This window comes from Falco rusticolus, chromosome 2, assembly GCF_015220075.1.
Source record: "Falco rusticolus isolate bFalRus1 chromosome 2, bFalRus1.pri, whole genome shotgun sequence".
Taxonomy (NCBI): Eukaryota; Metazoa; Chordata; class Aves; order Falconiformes; family Falconidae; genus Falco; species Falco rusticolus.
In genome coordinates, this window is record NC_051188.1 from 18287502 (window position 1) to 18311829 (window position 24328).

Here is a 24328-nt window from a genome sequence, read left to right on the forward strand (position 1 = left end):
CTTTAAGAGTAACAAGCCTTGGTGAAGATTAAATGTGAGTTTGAATCATTCTTGTAGTTTTATTTACTTTAACAGCAAGAAGGATGAGTAATACCTCAATCAGATCTTTTTATTTATCCTTTTTCATCAGTAACATGTAGGGTGAATACGAGCAGTATACCATATGTGCATCAAAAATATCTAGGTGGCTCAACTTTAATCTTAAAATATTAAAAGAAAAAAACAAACAACCAGGAGTTTGCTTTAAAACTGTGCATCTTGTTTGTTTTAGGAGAAAAGGCTAAAAGAAAAAGCAGCAAGGAGAGAAGCCAGGAATAAGAATGCACAGGTAAGTATTTTTGTTATTTTGATCCATCTACTGATTGTGGGTTTGAAACCCTGTTTTTTAACTATTTAAATCCTTTCTTTAATAAGCAATGTTGTGATTAATGACTCTTTAAAGGCATTTTCTGTTTGTTTGCTTTTTCTTACTCCCTTGCTCTGATGTGGTTATAATGAGTTGCTGTTTAAGGATACTGAGAATGTATGACTGCATGTGTATGTATGTATGTATAAATACATAAAAGGTATGGAAGCCTTTTGGAATTGCAACCTCTTTATTCTGTATATCAATTGAGTTGCAATTTCAGCTGCAATGCTGATGCCATTTTTTTTTTCCTCTGAATACTCGGTCATGTTTATAACTTGCAGGCAGTAAGATTATTTTTTTTTTTTTTTTAGTCAAATCTCATTTAAACCTGTTTCTGCTGAACCTTATATTTAAACAGCGAGTGTTTACATTGAAGTTTATTCATTCACCTAGTTAGACCCAGAAATGAAACCTTTGCTATCCTTTTTTTTATATGCATACTCCTAATTTCTTAGAGGCTGTCCTAGTTTTTCATATTGCTTGGTTTGTGATAAACTGAGATTTCATTCAGCTGCAATGATTTTCCAGAATATGGACGGAGTAATGCGTGTCATTTCTCACACTGCATCTCCTTATGCTACACATGAATAGTTATAGTTCTTGGCAGTTAGCAAATATCTTACTCCCTTAAGAAAATCGATAATGTTCTTTGTTCAATTTTTGCAAGCTGGCTGTGTGCTGGGAGGCTTAAGTATAGGAAGATGCTTCATTCTGTAGTTCTGAAGTGGAAAGTAATTACAGTTTAAGATGAAAAGCCTAGTTATACTAAGTATTAAGTATGATTCTGTCTTCAGAGATGGCAAGCTATGAAAGCTGTTGGCATCGTGACTCCCCAATCAAGCAATAGAAGTTTTCTGCATGTAATTGAATATATAGAGTTGCCTACTTTTTAATGTATCGAGCAAGCATTTTTAGGAAAATTATGGAATGAATGATTAACAAACATCTTAATATAGGGAGATACAGGGAGAAAACATTGATCAGGCTGTATCACATTCATAAATGCTGCTTGTTAGTTCTGGCTCTTTTTAAGGAATTAAAAAAACCACCCAATGTCTTGTTATTCAGCAGCTGGAGAAATAAACCCATTCCTTTCAAAAGGATCTGCTTGCTGATGTACTTCTATCCTATTCTTTGCCAAGCAAATGTATATCTTTTCCTGTTGGAAAATGAATGAAGTTGATCTCTATTGAGGAATGATATACCCATGTGTGGGGTGTGGCCCCCATGGGTACAGTACAAGTTAAGCGCAGAGCCTCATCCCCAAAACCACGTAAGATAAAACTGCAATCTGATGTACCTCCGCCTCTCTTCTGTGCAGTGCTTGCACTTAGAAAGCTGACTTACTGGCCCTGGTCTAGTGTGAAATTGGCATATGCTTTCTGAGAGTACCAACTGTGCAAACTGCTATTACTTTGACTTAATTTTATTCCTGAAGTGCTTAGCTCACTCTCTGCAAGAAGGTGCAAGCCTCAGGAGCTGACATGTCTCCTTGATGAAAACTGTTGGGCTTTTTGTCTTGTTCAGAGGCTATTTTTGCCAGTACCACATGCAGCTGAGTCCTGTCATTTTCAGTGGGGCTCATTTCAGGGAAGATGCTTCCATTGGGAAAGTCTGCCAGCTTGGAGCTGGGCCGTTCACGCCTGGAAGTGGTAGGGAGCTGTAGACGGCAGATAAAGGTGGCAGTTTCCGTCTGCTAGGTGTCTGAGGAATTAATTAAGAACACTCCCTGCTTCACAGAATGTTAGAGATGAAGCCACAGTAGCTGAAGTTCTCCATAGTGTGTGTGGGGTATGACTCAAGCAGCTCCTAGGAGACACCTGGGAAAAAGGAGGAAACAGTAAACACAGAAACTATTGAAACGGAAACTAGTTTAGAAAATACATGCTGCCTAAATCAGGAGTTCAAAAACATTTGCATTTTCACTGTTGGCTTCAGAATGTGGCTTGTGACTCACTTACTCAGCCATAAACAACTCCTTCGGCAATTAATAGCGCTTTCTTAAGAGAGAAGGCAATAAGGAGAACCAAAAAAGCAGGAAAGGTATTTTTAGCTGTATTAATGCAGTCTAACAGCTGGAGAAAAGGGCTCGATCAACAATTATGAGCTGCCAGTCACTTCAAAGCAGCTGTGGTCATAATTTGGTGTTCCACATCTACCCATTTGATTCCCCTTTTTTGTTTTACTAACTGGATCTCTCTCACATTGTTAACTCCTTGGGTTACAGAGTATTACTTATTATCTTTCACTAGTATGTACCCCACTGGGTCTGACATGACCAAAATGGCGATTTACTTTCCCATTCTAAATATTAAATAATAATTCATCAATTATGACATTTACATCTCTGCTTCAGTATAATTTCCATTGTCCTGTTGTTGTTTGTGCCCTGTTACTGACTGGATGGGCCTGGCATGTTATTCTTAACGTATGCTGTTTACTTCCAAAATGAAAAGGGAATTTATTTGGAACTAAAACTTTGATTTACATTTTATTTATTTTTGCCCTTTAAACCATACACTTGTGGGTTTTAATCTTAGCCTTAATTTAATCTTAGATTCTTGGATTGTGATATTCTTTAGTTTTAGGATTTTTCTGTCCTGTACACGTTCATCCCTTTCCTGTGCCAGGAATCTTGACTTCTTGATGTTTTTCATTTACTCTACCTAATTTTTTTTTACTTGTAGCCTATTGTTTTGTGGAGGAGGGGGAGTATCTCTGTTTTAACTTGATTTTTTTTCCCCCCTTCTTTCATTTCAAAGTCTTAATGCTTTGCATGAGCCCAGTTTTTTGTCTGTGTGCCAACAAAAAGGAAAGATCACAGGAGAGATGGGCCTCCTGCTTTTTCTCCTGCCACAGGAGCAATTGCAGGGAAGGTTTCGCTCAGCCTTCACTGCGCTGGTGTGGGGCAGGCTCGCTGCAACTGGAATTGAACAACCAAATTGTGGCAGGCTCTGCTGAATGTGCTTGAGCAGGGGATTGGATGAGTAGGTAGCTGCAGTGTTATTGACTCCATCTTGGATAAAGTCCCATGCAGTAAATAACTGGGTAAGAAGTGAAGGCTCTTAACGGATGCTTTGGAGAAAGTATTTCTTGGAATTTATGACCATTAATTAAATTTGAGTGCAAAAGGCTGTGAAAACAGATAAAAGTCTTTTTTTCTCTTCCTATTGAAGAAAATCTGGAAACTTAGGAAGGATTTTTTTTATCATCAGATAATTAATTGTCTCCCAGTTTAGGAGAAGTTGATGAGATACAAATGCAGTGTTGTAAGGTGAAGAAATTTTGTCCTCACTTACCTCATCTTACTCTGCTGTGCCTGGAAACGTTTTGATAACAGCAGTGGTAATGCACCTGGGCTGATAAAATGGCAGACCTTAAGTTCTCAAACAGATGATACTGTTCACTTGAAGATGTTGTAGAAAAAATTAGACAACTGCATTGTCTTTTGACCAGGAAATAAAGTGCAGAAGCAGCAGCAACATGGAAAGCTGCTCAGGGGCAGTAGCTGGGTGTTACTTCGTGAAGCCAGCCACTGCTCTCAAGCAGGACATCCCTGTGCCGTGCAGTGCTCTGCTCCTGACTTTGCTCTTTTACTTCTAGTAATCTATCACTTACTGATTTCTTAGTATACATCAAGAACTTCTATTTTAGGTTTCAACCAGTATTTAAAGGTCCTTGCTCTGCAAGCAACTGTTAGCTGCAATGAAGCTAAACAGGACTGTATTTCTCCTTTAGTGAGTTTAGTGTTTTGCTAACCTGATGCCTTCGAGCAGTTTTGATGTGTTAAGATTATGAAGCGAGGAAAGTTTTTTGTAGAAAAGGCATTTTCCTGGAGAAGCTGGACAGGTCTGTGTGTCAGGGTAGGGGAGCAGAGCAGGAGTCGGGAGAAGGTGCTGTTTCCTTCGTCAGCACTGATGTGCTTTGTGATCCTCAGCTATCAGCTCTCAACATCATGCAAGAAATGGTAACTAGCCCCTAAAAGAAGGCATCAGTATCTGCTAGAAGTAGTTCAGACAACATCTGTAAGCAGTGCCAGGAGGTAAAACTTGCTCAGCCATGACAGTTGGATGCATCAATCCAGCCATGGGCAATCCTATAGCAGTGACACCATGCTGGTGTCCAAGGCAGAACAGAAAAAACAGGTCTGACTAGCAGACCAGAGACTGCTTACCCAAGATCCCTAAGAAAAATGTAGCCTGGTGAAAACCTAGGGAAATCCAACTTGAACACGTAGTCCTTAGTGAGAGGGGGTTTCTGTTTTAGAAAGGAATGACGAGGGCAAATTGATGGAATAAAGTTGAGGATAGAGATTGTTATCAGGCTGTAAAACTGATCTCTTCTGAGAGAGAGCCAAGCACTCAGTTGTCAGAAGTGCTTTTTCATAGGAGTGAATTCTTGCTAAGTAATTGTAGAGCATTAAAAGATCAACAGCAACGGCAGGATAATATGCATGCTTTGGCTTTTCTCATGTCCTCTTTTTCTCCCCTGCTCTTTCTCTCCAACATATTTTGCTATTCCAGAGGAATTAGTACTTGTGTATAAGATTTTACATATTTTACAAAATACATACTTGATACACTTTATAAACATAATTTAAGATTTTCATGGAATCACAATGAAGTAAGGAATCTTTCTACACTGTTATGAAGGGATTTCTGTGAGCATGTATCTACAAAATACACCAGGGTGAGCAGGAAGCACATACTTAAAGATATGGCAGATTCAGGCATTGATACCTGATATCCTGTCACTGCAGGTATAATCCTCAGTATAGCATTCTGTTTTTGCACCTTGTTGCATGCTCTGTTGAGTTTTAACCAGAAAAATACTTAAAACGAAAACGATCATTTTCTTTTAATCTCCAGTACCCGCCAGGGCATTGGAGATACACTTGTTGAATGTAGCTCAAGAAATCTTTGCACCATGTGGCAAAATTTAAACAAGAAAGGGACAGGCTCTTATCTCTTGGGTAGCTGTTGCTAATAATCCGCTGGGAGAAATAGAATCTTTAAAATATTGTGAAAATTCTGCATCCACTGTGTATCATTTCTGTGATTACCGGAACTGACTTCTGTTACCTGACAGCTCTGTTTCTGCCTTGAATTTCCTTTTCCTTGAGATCTAGGCCACAGCCTGGTGATTAGGCTGGAGGGTCTAGATTTGGTGTAGGTGTGAACAGTAATTTCAGTGTGGAAAGACGTTTACAGGAGTGGAGGAGGAATTTGGTCTGTGCTCCTGTGAATACAGGTTTCCAAATCCCTTTGATCAGTTTGTCACTAAGTGTTTTTGGGAAAGTCTCAGGGGATACCATGCATACCGATGGTTAATGGTGAAGGTGCTTTGGTTCTGGATCTCATCTCATGACCCTCCCATGGATGGTTTTGAAGAGCCATTGCTTTAGCTTCCTGCAGTTTCTGGAGCTGGAGCACAGTTTCAGGGCTAGATCCTTCTGGTGGTCTGGCGGATGTAGAGATTGTAGAGTTTATTTTGTTCATAGAAGACCTAAGGAGAGGGTTATGTTGTCCTGATGCAGTCTCAGGGTAGGCTACAACTTGTCACTGCTATTTGATAGTTGTAAAGGAATTGAAGTTTTCATTGTCAGTAATTATTCTTGAATCTGCAAACCACAAACAACAAAAAAAAAAAAATGAAGCAATGATACTTCTGTTCAGCTACAAAATCTTCCGGTATCTTTTGTGTGTGGAGCTTATAACTGAAATTATCATGTGAATTAGATCCCTTTTATTAAGTCAAACTTCTTACTTAAAACAATGTAATTAACCTTAGTTTAGAAGTAACTCTGGTCTGTTAGCTCTTGTGTTCTGTACGTATACCAAAAAAGTGTAAGTAGCTTTATTTATTTATTACAAGTTTGTGTTTGTATTGTTTTGAATTTCCTTGAGAAGTTCTCTGGGTAACCAAAGCAATTTGGAATATCAACATTTTAACCTACTAATTAGCAATTTCAAACAGATTTGTAAAGGCAGAATCACTATTTCAAGTTCAGGTTGTTAAATGGATGGCGTGGTTTAACCCCAGCCAGTAACCAAGCCCCGCACAGCTGCTTGCTTACTCCCCAGCACAGCAGAATGGGGGAGAGAATCAGAAGAAAACTCATTGAGATAAAGGTTGAGATAAAGACAGTTTAACAGGTAAAGCAAAAGCCACACATGCAAGCAAAGTAAGACAGTTAATTCACTCACCACTTCCCATCAGCAGGCCGGTGCTCAGCCATCCCCAGGAAAGCAGGGCTCCGTCACACATTAATGGTTACTTGGGAAGACCCATGCCATCACTACAAACATCCCCTCCTTCCTTCTCATTCCCCCAGCTTTATACGCTGAGCATGACATCATATGGTATGGAACATCCCTGTGGTCGGTTGGGGTCAGCTGTCCCAGCTGTGTCACCTCCCAGCTCCCTGTGCCCCCCGAGCCCACTGGTGGGGTGCGGTGAGAGGCAGAGAAAGGCCTTGGCTCTGTGCAAGCGCTGCTCAGCAGTAACAAAGACATCCCTGTATTATCAAGACTATTCTCATACTAAATCCAAAACACATATTATACCAGCTGCTGTGAAGAAGATTAACTCTATCCCAGCCAAAACTAGGACAATGGAAAATAAATTGCTGAATCTGAAATACTTGTATTCTAAAATATTTTTAAAATCAATGGTCTAAAATACATAAGTTAATATTTGAAAATGGCCTGTATGGAAATGCTACCTGTATTTTGCTGTTTAAGAATAACATGTTGATGCTTCCAGTTAATATAAAACTTAAATTGCTTAAAGTACAGCTCTGATAAGTCCTTCCGTTCTTGTAATTAAGAATACGTTTGATTAAACGAATATTTCTGTCATAACCCTGAACATGTAACGTGGAAGGATTCTGATGGATTGATTTGCCCATTATGCACGCTTCTGTGAACCTTTTCATTGCAGCCACCAGCTCACTGAGGATTTGAAACACATTTATCAGATTGACAATTTAAACTAATTGGCCATAGCCATAGCAATTGAATTTTGTGCGTATAATATTCACAACTGTTATTTTTAATCATATGTAGTATGTAATGGCAGTCTGCTTCTCTACATGAAATCACTGAGGTGATTTCTTCATAGTCCTGACAGAAGCATAGATTAGGGGGGCTGTGGACCTTGCACATGCCCTCTTATCCTCTGAATGTCTGCTGGGATGAAGTGGATGCACAGTAGGTCAACACAAATGCATCTTCGTTACGGTGTCTGGCATACCTATACCCTATGATTTGTTTTGTCATTGCTTTCAAATTTATGATAGAGAGGAAGCTTCTTTTTTCTTTAAACTTTTGTTGTTTTTCTTATTTTGGGGGGGGTCAGTTCCAAGGGAGCTGCAAGAAACCAGACAAGAACTCTTATGTTTGCACTTTGCAATGCACAAATATTCGAGGGCAAAGAGATTCCCACCTAAGCTGCAGATTTCCATTTCAGCATTGATTGACTATTTTCATGTGAAGGGTATAGCACCATGTTCTGTAAACTTAGATGGGGAAGAAGAGAGCACTGGGACTTTGCTTTGTAATTGCTGTCCGTCAATAAGTAAAATTTTGTTTTGGAAACAATTTAAAGATAACTAGCCACTTTAATGTGGTTTGGAATTTATATGTAAACTAGTAGCATCTTTTTCTTCTTGTCTTCCAAGATTTCTTGTTCAGTTTCGTCACTGATTTGATGCCCTCCTCAGTAGAACGCAAATGATCGCTTAGGCCCTGCCTGACTCTGGCCAAGGAATAAATGGTGATGGACAGTGCTGGAGCAGCACATCCACCAAAAGAAAAAGAGAAGGGGGTAAAAAAAAAAAAAAAGCTGTTCTACAGTACTATAAACTACCCTTTAGGCATTTTCATCTTGGTAAACAGACCACTATATGAGTTAGTTATAATGATACTTCACTTGTTAATCTGCTCTATGCTACTAGTTAGTAGTGTCTAGTAACCAATATTTGAAATTTCTCTTCCTCTAAACCACAAAATTTAAAGCTGTTACACCAAGTTCATTTGCTGTGTTCCATGTATGTTTTGAGCAGCAGATCAAGTTGTTTATTAGTGTGGCATACTTGTTCTCCTTTCCTTGTCACAGCCCTTTGGTGCCTTAACCAACACAGTACAGTAGAATTACCTGGCACTGAACTTTTGGAGATCTTAACTCTCTTTCCTATCTCTACCCTTAATCCTGAAGATGTGAGAAACCCCAGAGAATCCAGAAGTAATGATCTGAGGCTTGCAGCAGCTTTCACACAAAGTTTTTATTTAAGAAGTGAAAATTCTTTCTGGATCGGTAGGTCTTTCTCTGTTCTGTTGTGAAAAGCATGTGTATTCATGTGCCTGAATTCTGTCTGTATAAATATTATGCAGGTGGTTGCATTTCACAAGTAAGCTGTATCCTTACTTCCTTATGTGTTTGAAACTTTCTTAGATTGTAGACTTCAGATGCAGGGACTCTCATATCTCAGGTATGAGCTTCTTAAGAATGAGTTAATTGGCTGATGAGAAGGGGTAGTCTTTCAGACGTGTTGTGATGATGCTGACATCCTGATGCAGTAAGGAATCATAGTTTTAAATCAAGCAGCTTTGTTTTCTCAGCATCCCCCCTGTTTATATTCTTGGAATGTGTTGCTTGCAGTATTGTACATAGTCTGCTATAACTAATTTCAGCAGTCGTAATTGCTACTAGTGATGAAAATTAATTTGTGCAATCAGAAAAGCATTATCTGCATTCTGACTGATAATGCTGCATCCCCAATGTTTAAAAATTCTTCTGACAGCTGGTTTTTTTTTTCAGAATATGCTGGGGTCATGCAGTCACCAAGATTCCAGCTGCTTTATGCTGAATCTTACATGAGCGTTAAAAGAAAAGGAAAAAGCTCTTAATGGCTCTCTCAGTATATATTTTTTTCCAGACAGTTTTTAAAGATTTAGTGTTTTGTCAGAGTCCTGCTTTGCCAGGTGTACTAGATCAGCAGTGTAGTATCCCATGTTTTACCACTGTGCAGTGTTTGTAACAGGTTTTCTGTTCTTTAACACTGTCAGCTGCATTGATAAACCAAACAGTTTGTTATTAGGAAATGCCAAACTAGTAACTAACACGTATGGTTATTTAAAAGACTGCATGGGTAGTCTGGTAGGCCTCATAGTTCCCCCAGATGGAGCACTACCTTCTGTCTGGAGGAGTCTGTTAGGACCTGTGTCTTCCTGTGTTGGCTCCAGGCCTCCCTCAAGTTTTCTTTTCCTTAAGGCAATGCACAATATTGGTTTTCTATTTTCCCTCCATTTAATGTTTCCTTTCCTTCTTGGTTCCCCTCTCCCCTCTGGTCTTCTGTGACATTTTTTGAGGATTTCTGGGTTTCTTATTTCTTGCTGTTTCCTCATCCCCTTTTCTGTCTCTTCTGAAGGAGCTAAAGTCAAGCTTCTACTGCATCTATTTGGTTACTTTCTGCCTTGTAGAAAGTAAGAGCAGAAGCAATGGGGAGCAGCAGGAAGAAAGGCAATAGCATCATCTGGGAGCAAAGCCTTAGGAAATCTGCTTAGTGTTGTTAGAGAGAAGTTCTGTGTGTGTTTATTTTGTTTTGTTCTTTCTGTACTGTCTCATATTTTCCTGACATTCCTTCAGATAAATACATACTGGTTATATTTTGCTGGGCAGGGCAATTCCAGTACTGCTGGATAAATGTTGATTTTTTTATTTTTTTTTTTCTTTTTAATCTTCTTTGGAGTCCCACCATTCCTTCATTGCAGAAAAACCTGGAAGAGGTTCAGTCTCTATTACTCCTTGCACACATTTATCTTCCAACAAGAAACCTTTTACTAAAAGAGCAGCAGTAAGGGTTCAAAGCTAATTACTTGTAAGCTAAGTAACGCCGGAATTAAAGTTGGCAGTGCTTGTCCCTTGCTGTATAAATATATGCAGATCAGGAGAGATGACTGTTTCTCCCTGTCTCCTCGCTTGCACTTCCAGCTGAGCCAGATCCTCAACTTGGAGTTTGCTTAGTGTGTAGTAAGGGGGTGGAGGAGACTGTACATTTTCCAGCTATTCAGTGTTTTGATTTCCTTAGGGTGTAAGTGCCATCTGTTAGAGAAATGGATTAAAAATCCTTTGACAAACAACACGTACACCTGAACTGTGAGCTGGGACTGTTGCTAACAACCTTATAATATTTCTAGCATTTACTGATTTTTTGATTATTTTTTTCCCAAAAAACTTTTGTGTCTTTTGACTGTATTTCCCAGACTACTCAGGTTTCATTCTTTGCTAACATGTATTTTGCAAAACAGAGTAGGATCCAGGAAATCAGAGTTCTTTTCTGGACTAGAAATTATAAGTAAATTGTCTTTTAAGCTATGCTAGAAACTACCATGGACTCACATGATGCCTGGTTTCTTTGTTGTTTTTTTAATTTTTTTTTTGTTGTTTTGCTTTGTTTGTTTTTTAGTTTTTGCTGGGAGGTGTAAATCCAGGGAGACTCTGTGTAGTTGTGGAACTACATGCTGATCTGGTCCCCCTCAGCTTAGAAAGGATGTAGTAGAAAGCAGTCTAGAAGACATGAGGAAAAAAATCAAAAACCTCTTACGTTAATAGAGAAAGAAGACAAGTGAAGGGAGATACTTCAGTCAGTTAGGAAATATCTTGGTAAGAAAGTACAGCTCTTTATTCTTCATGGGGAAAAGTCCCCTAAGTACAATTCCTTCTGAAATTGTCATGCTGTGCAGCATAAACTTACACTGTGGATTTCGCCCAATGAAAGAATTGAGCTCAGTTTCCTCCCTACCCCACCACCTCCTCCTGTGCAGATGCAATTAAAAACTGGCAGAATGTGTGTGTGAAGGGGGACACAGAGAACATGGAGCAGTAGCGTGTTGTTCCTAAAGCTTATGCTTAAATGTAAGAGCTGCTAGTTGAAACCCGTGAAGGGTTGGTTTACAAATGCTTTGTTTGTGAAACGTTAGAGGTTGGGCGGCTTAACTTGGTTCTTTATCATTAGGCAGTGCAGTTAACTGTATTGTAACAGCTGAGAACTGTGACTTGTATATGAGTTAATGTGCAGTTAGAATGACTGTGCACATGCGGAACTCTACACACAGGTCTTGCAAAAGTATTTTGTGGCATTCCTACCCGTTTTCTTCATGGTGCCTGAAGAAGAAAAGCTATCCAAGTAGTGCATAAAGACCATCCTTTACTCATCCACTAAAAAACTTACTGATCCTAGATCATTGATCATTTGTTATACTTTGGATATTTTTCTCTTTTTTTGTTGTTGTGAAGTGCTTGATTTATGTCTTTCTGCTATGAAAAGCAATTCCTTATAAAATGATCCAGAAAACTATCAGGAGAAAGTGTGCATTTTCAAATAGAAAATCTTTGCTCTATTCCTTCTTTATTTAGCTTAACTGTTTAGATCCCCCAGACTGTGCTCAAATCATCTTCATCTGGGTCAGTTGGCTTAATAACAGTAGTTTGTTACACAGTACCCAATTTTAAATAATCTTCTTCATAGTGTGTGGTGCACCCAGAGATCTAGGAATAGGTTTGCTTTGTGGTAACTCCAGATGCCTAGTTGTTATTGGTGATTTCCATTTCATAGGTAACAGCTTGCCTTGTTCTTTGCGTGGTATTTGCCTGTAGTCTCATTTCATAGAATCATAGAATGGTTTGGGTTGGAAGAGACCTTAAAGATCACCTAGTCCCACCCCCCTGCCATGGGCAGGGACACCTCCCACTAGACCAGGTTGCTCACAGCCCCATCCAGCCTGGCCTTGAGCACTGCCAGGGATGGGGCAGCCACAGCTGCTCTGGGCAACCTGTGCCAGTGCCTCACCACCCTCACGGTAAAGAATTTCTGCCTTGTATCTCATCTAAATCTACCCTTTTTTTCAGTTTAAAGCCATTGCCCCTTGTCCTATCGCTACAGGCTATACTAAAAAGTCTGTCCCCGTCTGTCTTATATAAGCCCCCTTTTAAGTATTGAAAGGCTCCTCTAAGGTCCTCCGGGAGCTTTCTCCAGGCTGAACAACCCCAACTCTCTCAGCCTGTCTTCACATGAGAGGTGCTCCATCCCCCTGATCATGGTCCTCTGGACTCACTCTGACAGGCCCATGTCCTTCTTGTGCTGGAGGCCCCAGAGCTGGATGCAGCACTCCAGGAGGGGTCTCAGGAAAGTGGAGCAGAGGGGCAGAATCACCTCCCGTGACCTGCTGGTTACGCTTCTTTTGATGCAGCCCAGGCTCTCTGGGCTGCAAGCTCACAATGTTGGACTATGTTGAGGTTTTTGTTCACTAACACCCCCAACTCCTCCCCCTCAGGGCTGCTCTTAATCCATTCTCTGCCCAGCCTGTGTTGATGCTGGGGGTTGCCCCAACCCAGGTGCAGGACCTTGCACTTGGCCTTGTTGAACTTTATGAAGTTTGCACAGGCCCACCTCTCAAGCCTGTCAAGGTCCCTCTGGATGGCATCCCTTCCCTCCAGCATGTCAGCTGCACCATACAGCCTGGTGTCATCAGCAAACTTGCTGAGGGTGCACTTGATCCCAGCGTCCATGTCGCCGACAAAGATGTTAAACAGCACTGGTCACAATACAGATCTGTGAGGAACCGCACCCATCACCAGTCTCCACTTGAACATTGAGCCATTGACCACAGCTCTTTGAGTGTGACCATCCAGCCAGTTCTTTGTCCACAAATTGGTCCATCCATCAAATCCATGTCTCCAGTTTAGAGACAAGGTTGTCGTGCAGGACAGTGTCAAAAGTTTTTCACAAGTCCAGGTAGATCACATCAGTTGCTCTTTCCTCATCCGTCAACACTGTAACCCCATCATAGAAGGATGCCAAATTTGTCAGGCTCAGTTTTTGCCCTCAGTGAATCCATGTTGACCATCACCAGTCACCTCCCTATTTTCCATGTGCCTTAGCATAGTTTCCAGGAGGATCTGATCCGGATCTGTGCACCAGGTGAGACTGACTGGCCAGTAGTTCCCCAGGTTTTCTTTTTCTCTGTTTTTAAAAATGGGGGTTATAGTTCGCCTTTTCTGTTCAGTGGGAACTTCACCAGACTGCCAAGACTTCTCAAATGTGATGGATAGTGGCTTAGCCGCCTCATCCATCAGTTTCCTCAGGACCCGTGGATGCATTTCATCAGATGCCATGGACTTGTGCACCTTCAGGTTCCCTGGATGGTCTTGAACCTGATCTCTTATAGTGAGCAATTTTTCATTCTCCCAGCCCTGCCTTTGCCTTCTGCAAAGACAACTTCCTCTCTTGTGTTTATGCAGTTTCTTCCTTTTTTGGCACTTGATTTTCCCCTTGTCCATTTTAGTGAGGAAGGGAGAAATTCTTGTCTTCCCATGTGAGATTTTCTAAATTACTGCTACAGAATTGAACTGCATCTACAATAATCTCAGCGATTTCTGTTCTCACATTGTTTCACATTTAGAGGAACAACTGGGAAGGGGACCTTGTAGTTACAGGGGTTTGTATTTGTTGAGGGCTTCTCTTGTGCAGAACTTTCCAACCATTGCCTGTGTGATGATAGATATCAAATATAGTCAACTGACCGTTTAGACTAATGAGAAGTCGCCAAGTACCCTTCTGTTTGTGACACGGGAGAAGAAACGGTCCTGTATTGTCAAAAATGGGTTACTGCACTTTGACAGTTCATTGCCACTAATCTTCCTCTTGCTTTGTGGAGAATACTTGTAAGTAGGTGGCATTGCCTTGTAAGCCATTGTGTAAAACAGTTACTACTGATAGAAAGGTAGGTTAACGCGTTTGTCAGAGAGGAGAAAAATCTTGATGAAAAGCTGAAAGAGCATTTCTAATACTATTTGCCACTTCCTTTTTCCGTGTGTAGTTGTATGGATAGCAACGTAGCAGTTCTGTGAAGTACTCCATTAATGTATGATCTTTAGGTTACTGTTGATGTGGTACAGTATTTCAGTATGTTATATAAAAATTTATATTTTCAAATGGTTGTTCATAAGGATGAATTGATTTTAAAAATCAGTCAGCTGCATGTAATAGGATTAGACTTGGTTTATGCAAGTGTGTTGCTCTCCTCTCTTCGTTCTTGTTGGATGATCTGCCAAGCTTTGAAATTTTCAGCAAGAGAAGTGGGTGGACAATGGAAAGTGAATGATGTATTACAATCACAGTCAGCTTATGTTTACATGATTTACCTAAGTGACTATTTGAGCTGAAAGCTGATGAAGATCATCAGGTTGCATTTTAAATGGCAATCTCAGTCCATTTTGTTTGATAATTCATGTGTTGTTAAAAATGTCAAAAGGTATTAGCATTTTTTATTTTCCATCACCTAATATTCTAGTAGGTCACATATCTACAGAAATAGTACTAAGGGTAATTATCAGTGTTCAAGGTATTTACTAACTTAGGCGGTGCATAGGGTTTATGAAAGTCACCCTTCCTAAGCACTTGTGCATCAAAAATCCGTGAATAATAGAAAGGTAACCCACTTCTTTGGTTAATGTTGATTATTCTGATTTAATTTTTAAAATAGTTTATGTGTTCTTGTCATATCTAGTTTAGAAGAAATCTCAAGTTCACTGGTGTTATTTTTCTGGTAAGTGGTTAAGACTTGCCACCATTTCTGTGATGCTACTGGCAAGTTTAGCTGGAAAGAAGTCTAGTTTACCTTGATGAGAAGTTCAAATGCAGTAATTATCCCTGAGCTGATTTGGCCAGTGAGGTGTTAGGCAGGGGTCACGGTCTAAGCACACAGTGACTGAGTGCTGGGAAGCAGGTTTTTCTCAAAGCAGAGGCTGTAGGTGAATCCATCTTTCCTAGGGTGCAATTTGTCAGACTTTGGTCAGAAGATATTTTATACTGCTAGAGCTTAGTTTTTAGCGTCCTGTGCAACAGCAGCAAAAACTGAACAGGTAGATTGATTACATGAATAACACAGATCTGTAGATACTGGTTAGTCTTAGCTGTACCTTATTCTGAGAGCTATTGCCTGCTTCTGTACAGCACCAGAAAACTTGTGCTCAGGGCTTGGAATAGCTATTCTTGTGCTCTGTTACAGCTACAGTGAAAATAGTGTGCACAAAGGCAAAACTATTCCAAGAATTAATTTTTGCTCAGTGCTTTTAAAGAAGAGGTACTAGTGTTAAGTGCCTAGTGCTACTGAAGTGGCTGATTTAGCTTTACTTTCAATTATTCTTTTCTGACTGAAGGGGATGTCCTTTTAGGTGTAAACACATAAGTTTGGGGTTCTTCCCACATGAATTCTGTCCCGTTTGGGGTTTGAACATTTTATTAAATCACTTTGTTTTGGAGTTTGTTAGGCTGTCAATCATGTATTCATATCTATTTTGGAAAAATATACAATACTAGGTTGCCAGCTCAAATCTGTTCTTATTCTTTATGGTAAAATATAAGCATGTTACCAATCCATTTGCAGTATCTGAAAATGTTTCCCAGCGTGCTATCTTAAAAGGTTATTTTGTGTATTTTTGCTGTAAGGAACAGTTTTATTTACATATCAGGTTTTCAGTAACATCAAATGCTTCTGTTGTTACTTCTGACCATATTACTGAACAGTTGCCAAATATAAACTTTATGCAAAGGCTCTAGCCATATCTTGGACCCACAAAAAATGTTAGGATGTTGCTGGTCACAATTATGCAGATATTTCACTTCAGTACCTGTTTGCAACATTCCTTCCTGAGCCGTGCTGCTTTGTATGGTGGCAAAATTACTGTGATATTATCAGTATACCCAGAAGTAAAGAGCAGCATAAAGAAGGATGCTATGGCATTAAAGAGGAGAAACAAGTATTGGAAACTGGCTTCACTGAATTGGGAAACTGAAAAAGAGTCTTGTTGAACATTTCAGCACTCGTGTATCCTCCCTTGACTTCTATCAGGGCTTCATTAAAACCTCTATCTTGTGGGTATGACGTTGAAGGGCTCTATAAGAGCACCTTGCTGCCATGATAACTAGCATCATAAAAACAAAACCTAAAGTTTACTTATGTATAAGTAAAATAATATGTTATAGGTGTATTGCAAGGCGTCAACATAAAAGGGGAAAAAAGTCAATTTTTCTTCTGCTGTCTCCCTCCCTGCAAGCCATTACCAGTTTTGTAGACCTTGGAGAGACTCTAAATGTTATGCCTGTTTCAGCACAACTATCCACAAAGGAATTAGGAAAGCACAACAGCAAAAGTATCAGCAAGTCTAACCAAAATTCAGAGGCTTCACATAGTGGAGGAACTTAAGACTTTACAGTTTGAGACTAGTTTTCTTTACTGTGAGCCTCTGCTTCTGGAAACCCTCACCTGCTGCTCACTGAAGCTGGAAAGATGTAATGGGGAAGTACCCTTCTGAATGTTCTCTCTTGCATGATTTGTCTCTAAATTTCTGGTGTGGTTGCTATCACAGGGCCGTTGGCTTGGCTTAGGATGACTCTTTCCATGCAGTCATTTTGTGCAGAAGTAAATCCTTACACTGCCTTTCTTTTCTCACTCCTCTATCACTGATACCCAGAAATCCTCTTTGTAGGTTGACTGTGTCAATTGGTTTGAGCTGAACAACCCCCCACCCAGTTAGGCTGCATTTGCTGTCGCTGTGCGGGATTCGCATAAATATTTGCATAGAGTTTATGCTTTGTTTATTATATCTTTTACTACTTTTCTCCTCTCCTTTTTCTCCATGGATGTTACTTTTATCTGCTAGGCTTCTGAAATTATCTTTTGTCCTGTTTCACTTTCTTCTGCAGATTCTTGAATTTTTTGGTGGCTGTTCCTGTCTTGTTCACTGGTCCCGTCAGGTTCACTTGGTCACTGTTTTGCATCTTAATGGACATTGTTAGTTAATTCCTGAGAAGTATCCAGGGCATACTTTTAAGTGTTGGTCACATGTGATGCACACATCAGACTGGATCTGTTTATTTTCATGTGTGCTTCTCCCTTTGCTCTGTCAGATTTATTAGATGTCTTCATATTTACTAGTGAAGCGTTTTCTTGTTGCTGGTGCTGATTTTCCTTTCATCAGAGCTCTGTGTATTAATTCTCACAGTTTGGGGAACAAGTGTTGCAGATCCCAGCAGAGTCAGAGGGCTGTGGTGTGACTGGAGTCACGGAGCCCTGGCCAGACAGTGTGTGGAGGGTGGCAGGCAGAAGAGGATGAGTAGCACTCTATGGTTAGGAGCTTCTTGACAGCACATGCTCACAAACATCACGCCAGACACAAACATCGTAACAAGCAAGGAGCTTCTCAGTGTCTAACAAGGGAGTATATATGAAGTGGAAAGGGGCACAGGTATTGCTTCAGTTCTTGGAGGTGTAGGGGCAAAGAGAGGACAAAAGCCCGCCTGGAGCTGATGTAGTTGACATAGAGGAGGATGTAAAAGTTAAAAGGCTGTAGGTGTGCTAGTAGCAAAAGGAAGCTCAAGGAAAATATGACTGATAGAGAGACTGGCCTAGTGATGGACAATATGGAGACTCAGCTCCTCTTTTTATGGTGTGTTGGAGCAAAAGTATTCTCCCAGACCTCTGGGTGTACAAGTATGATTTGGGAGGAAGAATGAGAGAGCCAGTGATGGGAGTAAAACAGACTGGAGAGTGCTTGGAGAAGTGTAACATTCATGAGAGGTCATGGATGACTGGGAAGAGGCTAGTGTTACACTCCTCCCTAACAAATACAGGAAGAGGATTTGGGGTTCTGTTGGCTGAATATATTCATCTAGTCCCTTGAAGATCATGAAGCTTGTCCATTTCCAAACATGTGAAGGACCAGAAGGTAATCAAGAACAGTCAGTATGAATTTACAACAGGCAAACCATGCCTGACAACTTGTTTGCCTTCTGTAATGAAGTGACTGTAAAGTGCTCCATGTGGAGAGTAGTCCATGCAATTTACTTTGACTTTAGTAAGACTTTTGGCCCTGTTTCCTGTAGATTTCTCATTTGGAAGCTGTGGAGGTATGGAATGAAAGACCAGTCTGTCTGTGAAGCCCATAAAGTCCAGCAGGAGAAGTGCTTGTGCTGGCTGAGGATTGACTGGCAGTCCTGCTGAAAAGGTGCCAGGTGTTATGGTGAATGCTAAGCTGAATATGAGCCAAGTGTGAATAAGGCAAAATGGGTTACATTGGAAGATGCATGGTTAGCAGAATGAATAAAGTTACTGTCTTGCTTTTCTGCCTCTGGAGCTGTATCCAGAATACTCTGTCCAGTTCTGGGTTCTCCAGGGTGGATGTGGAAAAAGTGGTTAGGGTCCAGTGAAGTCTTCCAAGATGGTCTGGAGTGTAGAGCACATGACCTATAAGGAAAGGGTAAAGGAGCCAGACCCGTTCGGTGTGCTGAAGAGGAGGCTAAGGGACGATCTTATAGCGTGTTTGAAGGGCAGTTACAGAGATGGTGGAGCCAAGCTTTTTTTGCTAGTGGCAAATGATATAAATATGCCAAAAAACTGACTCGAAAGTTTCAGGGTGGATGCTGCAGAAAAACTTGTTTACAGGGAGTGTCATGCTGATGTGAAGTAGATTACTCAGAGAGACTGAATCTCCCTACATGGAGATTTTTCAGACTTAGATGGACAAAGAAAGCCTCAGCAGACCTGATCTAGTGTTTGTGATAGACTACTTTGTGTGGGAAATTGGCCTAGGGATTTCCAAATAGCTCTTTCCACCTACCTTTCCATCTCTTCCCTAAACAGCATACTCAGTTTTGGTTCCTTCCTTCAATCTTTATGCTTCTAGAGTTAGAGCTTGGAGTTTTCAGTCAGTGGGAGGTGAGCAGATAGCAGGCAGTAGCTAAATCTGGCACTGAAAAAATGACTGTGCCACCTGCTTGTTCCTCCAGAACTTGTCTTGGCACTACACTGCTACATGTGATACTGTCTTTTTTTAAATAGTTGCATTTTTCCCAGTGTAATTATACAAAACTTACATAAAGGTCTGTGGTGGGTTGATGTGGGCTGGATGCCCGGTGCCCACCAAAGTCACTCCATCGCTGCCCTGCCCAGCTGGGCTGGGGAAGGGAGAATAAAACAGAGGGCCCCTGGGTTGGGATAAGGGGGGAGAGATGGCTCAGCAGTTGGTGTCAGCGGCAAAACAGGCTCCGCTTGGGGGAAAATGAATTCAGTTCGTTGCCAGTCAGGTCAGACTAGGGTAATGAGAAATAAACGCAAACCTTAAAAACGCCTTCCCCGCACCCCTCCCTCCCTCCCGGGCTCGGCTTCGCTCCCCATTTTCCCTCCCCCCCCCGCCGGCCCTGCCCGCAGCCCGGCCCCGGCCCGGGCTCCTCCCCGCGGGGCCACGGGCCCTGCCCGGAGCCGGCCCCGGCGCGGCCCCCGCGGGTCCCGGCCCCCTGCGGGCACCCCCTGCCCGGGCTGCGGGGGGGAGCTGCTCCCCCGCGGGCTCCGTGGGCTGGGGGCACAGCCTGCCCCGCCGGGGCTGCCCCGCGGGCTGGGGGAGCCGCTGCTGCGGCGCCCGGAGCCCCCCGGCCCCCCTGCACCGCCCGGGGCTGCGGGGCTGCTGCGCTCGCACGGTCCCGCTCCCCTCTCGCCGCGGCGGCTCTTGCGCTGCAGCTTCTCCCCCTTCTTCAGCACACGAGCCGGGGGGCTCCCGCCGTCGCTGGGGGCTCGGCCTCGGCCAGCGGTGGGTCTGTCCTGGAGCCGGCTGGCACCGGCCCCATCGGGCATGGGGGAGCTTCCAGCAGCTTCTCACCAAAGCCGCCCCGTGCCCACCCCGCTACCAACACCTTGCCAGGCAAACGCAATACAGGGTCCCAGTTGATAGATACAAAGCAAAGAAACAGCTAAAATTAGAAGAGGTAAAAAGAAAGGTTGGGAAGCCATCTGAATGATCTTGTAAGCAACAAATTTATGCCGAGTTCTGCCAGTTAGGTCTGCTCCATTTATTAGGTCAGACTGTAGTTCAGACAGAGTTCATAGAGAAAAGGATGATGTCATGCTGAAAAACTTGCATTTAACATTTTATTGAGTATCAAAGTTGGTATGTCTTTAAAATTGATTGATATAGCCAGGATGTTTGGATTTGGCCCTTGGCAGAAGGGCCGGGTCCACTGTTTGAGCCTGAAGAGAGGAAGAGGGATTATTTATGAACTTTGAAGATAATTTATTTAGAAAGTTATCGGCAACATGCAGCTGTACGATGCGCTGAATAATTGGTGAAAGGCCTTTTGACTTCATAGTGCTGCATCACAAAAGGGAATTTTCTATTACGTGTATTTGTGGGGGAATTCCATACAGTTCCCTCTGTTGCTGGTGATGCAGAAAATACAGATCCCTGTATTTAATTTCTCTTCTATGAAGTTGCTGGATGGACACAGGTCAGAAACAAGCTCGATGTTGTACGTTGCATGCTGTCTTCTCTGTGCAAACATGTTTGTTGGCAGAAAGACTGGATAGCCCTTGCTCTTCTAAGAGTGCTCTGCTTGGATTGCCATGGGATGGAAACACTTTATGGGTAGATGGTGAGGGAGTCCATGCGAGTTCATGCTCTGGTTTAGTCTGTAAGGTTTTTTTTAATGTCTCCATTGCTGTAGTTGGTAACACCAGTGATACTGAAAAAAGTCAGGAAACACCTAAATGTAGACAAAGACTGAGAGATATGTGTGGGTAATAGTCACTTCTGATCCAACTAAAACACCAATTCTGTTCATTAGCTCTGCTTAAAAAACAGTTTGCTTACTTATAATTCATTATTACAAATCCTTGAGAATAATTTTCCAGGTGCTAAAGAAAATCTGCTGTATTGGTTTTTTTCTGACAGGCATTTGAAAGAATTCCCTGTATAATTCATTAAGCACTGCATTTAAAGCATAGTCTTTGGTTGAAATTATTTTCAGATTCTTACAGATTCGTATTTTTACAGATTGCTAATTGCATTTGACTGTCAGACAGTCAGTGAATTAAACTCCCTGAAGGCTTCTTGGTAGGAACATGAAAGAGTATTAAAAAGATTAATATAGCCTGCTTATGTAAAAGGGGTTGTGTTTGTTTGGTTTTTTTTTTTCTGTTTGGTTGGTTGGTTGATTTGTTTTGTTTTCGCTATGTCAATGAGAGCATTCACAGTAGCATCAAAATATTTCAAACTTTTGGAAGGATATCGCTTTCTATGACTGCCTAGAAGATAAGTAACAAAATGTCGCGGCACCTGTTAAAAGATGGTTACAAGAATATTAGTGTATATAAATTATTGTGTAATCCAAGGCTCTGTTCTGTCTCAATAAGCAGGTACCGACTTGGTGCAAGGATCAGTTTGTAACAGTCTGAGACCTATATTCTTCTAGAGTCTTTCTCTGTGTTAAAATCTGTGAATATAAGGATGGATTTCTGAGTTAAAGGATGTGGTTTCTGCTTCCTGTTTTTAACGGTGGTGGTTAGCAGTAGGATTAATTGTGTCTAATTCTAATATTCTAATAATAGAATAATTGTGTTCAGATCTGGTTTCTGATAGCCAGAGCAAGGGTAGTGGCTGTCTCAGTAGCCCGATGTTCACTTATGAATAATGCCCAGTGAAGTCTTTTCCAGATCGTGAGCGATATGCCAGTTTTGAAGCAGGTCTGTAAATGCCTTTCTGGGGAAATGAGGTAGGGTAAAGTGACTTTGCAAGGAGGCAGGGAGAGCTCCTGGCTGGGATAGAACAGCAGCAGTGTTTGTCTGAACAGGATTGTCTGTGGGCATGTTGGAGCACTACTAATTAACAGGTAGAATCTAGGACAGTGATGCGCCTGGTTCTTGTTGCTGTTCTCTGGTATTAGCTTCTGCTTAGTAACTTCCAGAGAAAGGCAAAGTACAGTGTAAACTTTCTAGACAGCTTGGGTTTTAGTTCCTTCTCTAATACGGTACAGTGACCTCCTGCAGGTCATGCTGTTTTTTACTATCCCCTTTTTTTTAAGCCTGAAGTTACAAATTTTAGTAATAATAAATGACCAGTTCTCATAAACATTGTATTTTCACTGTGTGTGAGTAATACTTCTGTAGTCTTTTGCTTTCACCTATTCTGTGTGCCTTCTGGCTACAGCCTGAGCAGCAGGGTCCGGGGAGGAAGAGGGTGCTGTGTCCTGAATCGGTAGTGGCAGCAAGATTTTTCCTGGTTGATTAAGTCTGGAAGTATTCCAAAGAAGGAGAGTATTTTTTAATTATGTATGGTGTTGAACGAAGATGACTTAGCCACGGTGAAAGTTTTATGTTGTAAATAGAACTGACCTGCAGTTTTATAATTTTTTTAATGTTTATCAGCTAGGCCTCAAAACAAACTGCAGATCTTTTCAGCGTGGAAAGTGTTTTATTTTGTATCCAGAATATGCACAGGAGAATAATTTCAAACACACAGCAAGAAATAGCAATTTTCAAGTTTGGCTTTGGGTTTTTTGTTTGATCTGCTGTCTTTGTGGTGATTTTGAGTAGGACTTGTACCTTGTCTCTCTCCATACTGATCTCTAAAATTACCTTTGGTAGAAAGGTGCCTAGCATCTTTGAAGTTGTCTTTATATATAACCATCCTTAGAAAGGCACTTTTAGCTCATGTGCTTTTCAGACTTTTGAATCACAAGCTCTATACTAGACTAAAGTAGTGTTATAAACAATATTAAGGAAAATTAACTACTTGCCCTAATTTGTGTTTCATTATCAAACAAAATCATACAGCATCTTTTCAGAACTTTTACTTTCTTCTTGGCTCTTAATTATTGGCAGCTTGAAACATCAAATAGATCTATAGCTGCTTGAGTTACTCATCTGTAACCCTCACCATTCAATGGAAATGTTTTCTGTTGGTTTTTACATGCCACTGCTTTTAGACAGCTGCATAATGCTGAAGAAGTAAGCTCAGAAGTCTCTTTGCCCATCACCCTTTACAGCTACAATGTTTCTGTTTTTATAATATATGCGTTTTAAGGACTGTATTTGTAAGCAAAGATATTGAGTTGCCTGTTGGAAAATTATGACAAAGGCTGGTGATAAAGTATTATCTATGTCTATATTGCAATACCAACAATTTGGTATCTAACTTACTGAAGGAGCAGGAGATGTCCTCTGTAATTCTAGTCATATTCAACAAACTGGCCTTAGAACAGCTTTCCCACTGTAAGGAGCTGCTAAATGAAGTGAGTCTGCTTTAGTCTAATTGAAGGTATTTCTAGAACACTCATTGCTGGGAATGTAAGCCTCATTTAAAATAGGAGTATGTAAGTCTTCATGGACTGAATTTTTAAACTATCACTTAGCTCTGAATTCTGAAATACAATTCCTATGCATCATACTTAGATAGGTTAATAAATTGTTATCTGGTATTTTACCCTGTCTAGATTTTGCAGACCTTGTGACTGTAGTTCTGAGTGCCTTGTAATCTTTTAATGTGTTTTTCCTCACAGCAGCCTGTGATCAAGATTTACTTCTGTTCACATGTACAAACAAAGAGCAGAGGGAGATGCTGAGTGGAATCCTTAGACTTTCTTTCTGACTTTGGGCCAGAGCAGGGTATTGAGTCAGTTTTCCCAAATGTCAGACTAGTTGCTTGCTTGACAGGCCTTCCTCTCTCTTATCTGAAATGCTTTTAAAAAGAGGGAAAATGTAAAGATAGAATTAAAAAAAATTACAATGCGTACATGATGTGATGATGATACAAGTATTTCTTTCAACTGATAAGTTAACTGTAGGCTAGGCCAAGTAGCCAGTACTCTCTGGATCCGCTGCTGCTAACATCATCTTCCTTCTGAGAGGCATTTCCAAAGGTGTCTCCCAGGCAATGCTGTTATGCAGTGGTTATCAGAATTTCAACAGCTTTGTCAATTACTTGGCAACAAACCATACTGACTTTCAAATGTGCCTAGATTACCATTGAAAATGAAGATAGGGATCATGTTGGCTTCTTGAAAACAACAAATGTTTTTGTAAATGTATT

General features: G+C 41.0%; 1 protein-coding gene across 1 annotated transcript in view; it reads left to right on the forward strand.

The window, feature by feature from the left end:
• The window catches only part of DDX10 (DEAD-box helicase 10), a 192195-nt gene that overhangs the window by 130361 nt on the left and 37506 nt on the right, over positions 1-24328 (forward strand). The window contains exon 16 of the mRNA XM_037377027.1: positions 272-328. Within this exon, the coding sequence (XP_037232924.1) occupies positions 272-328 (57 nt within the window). The remainder of the gene's footprint in view (positions 1-271; positions 329-24328) is intronic.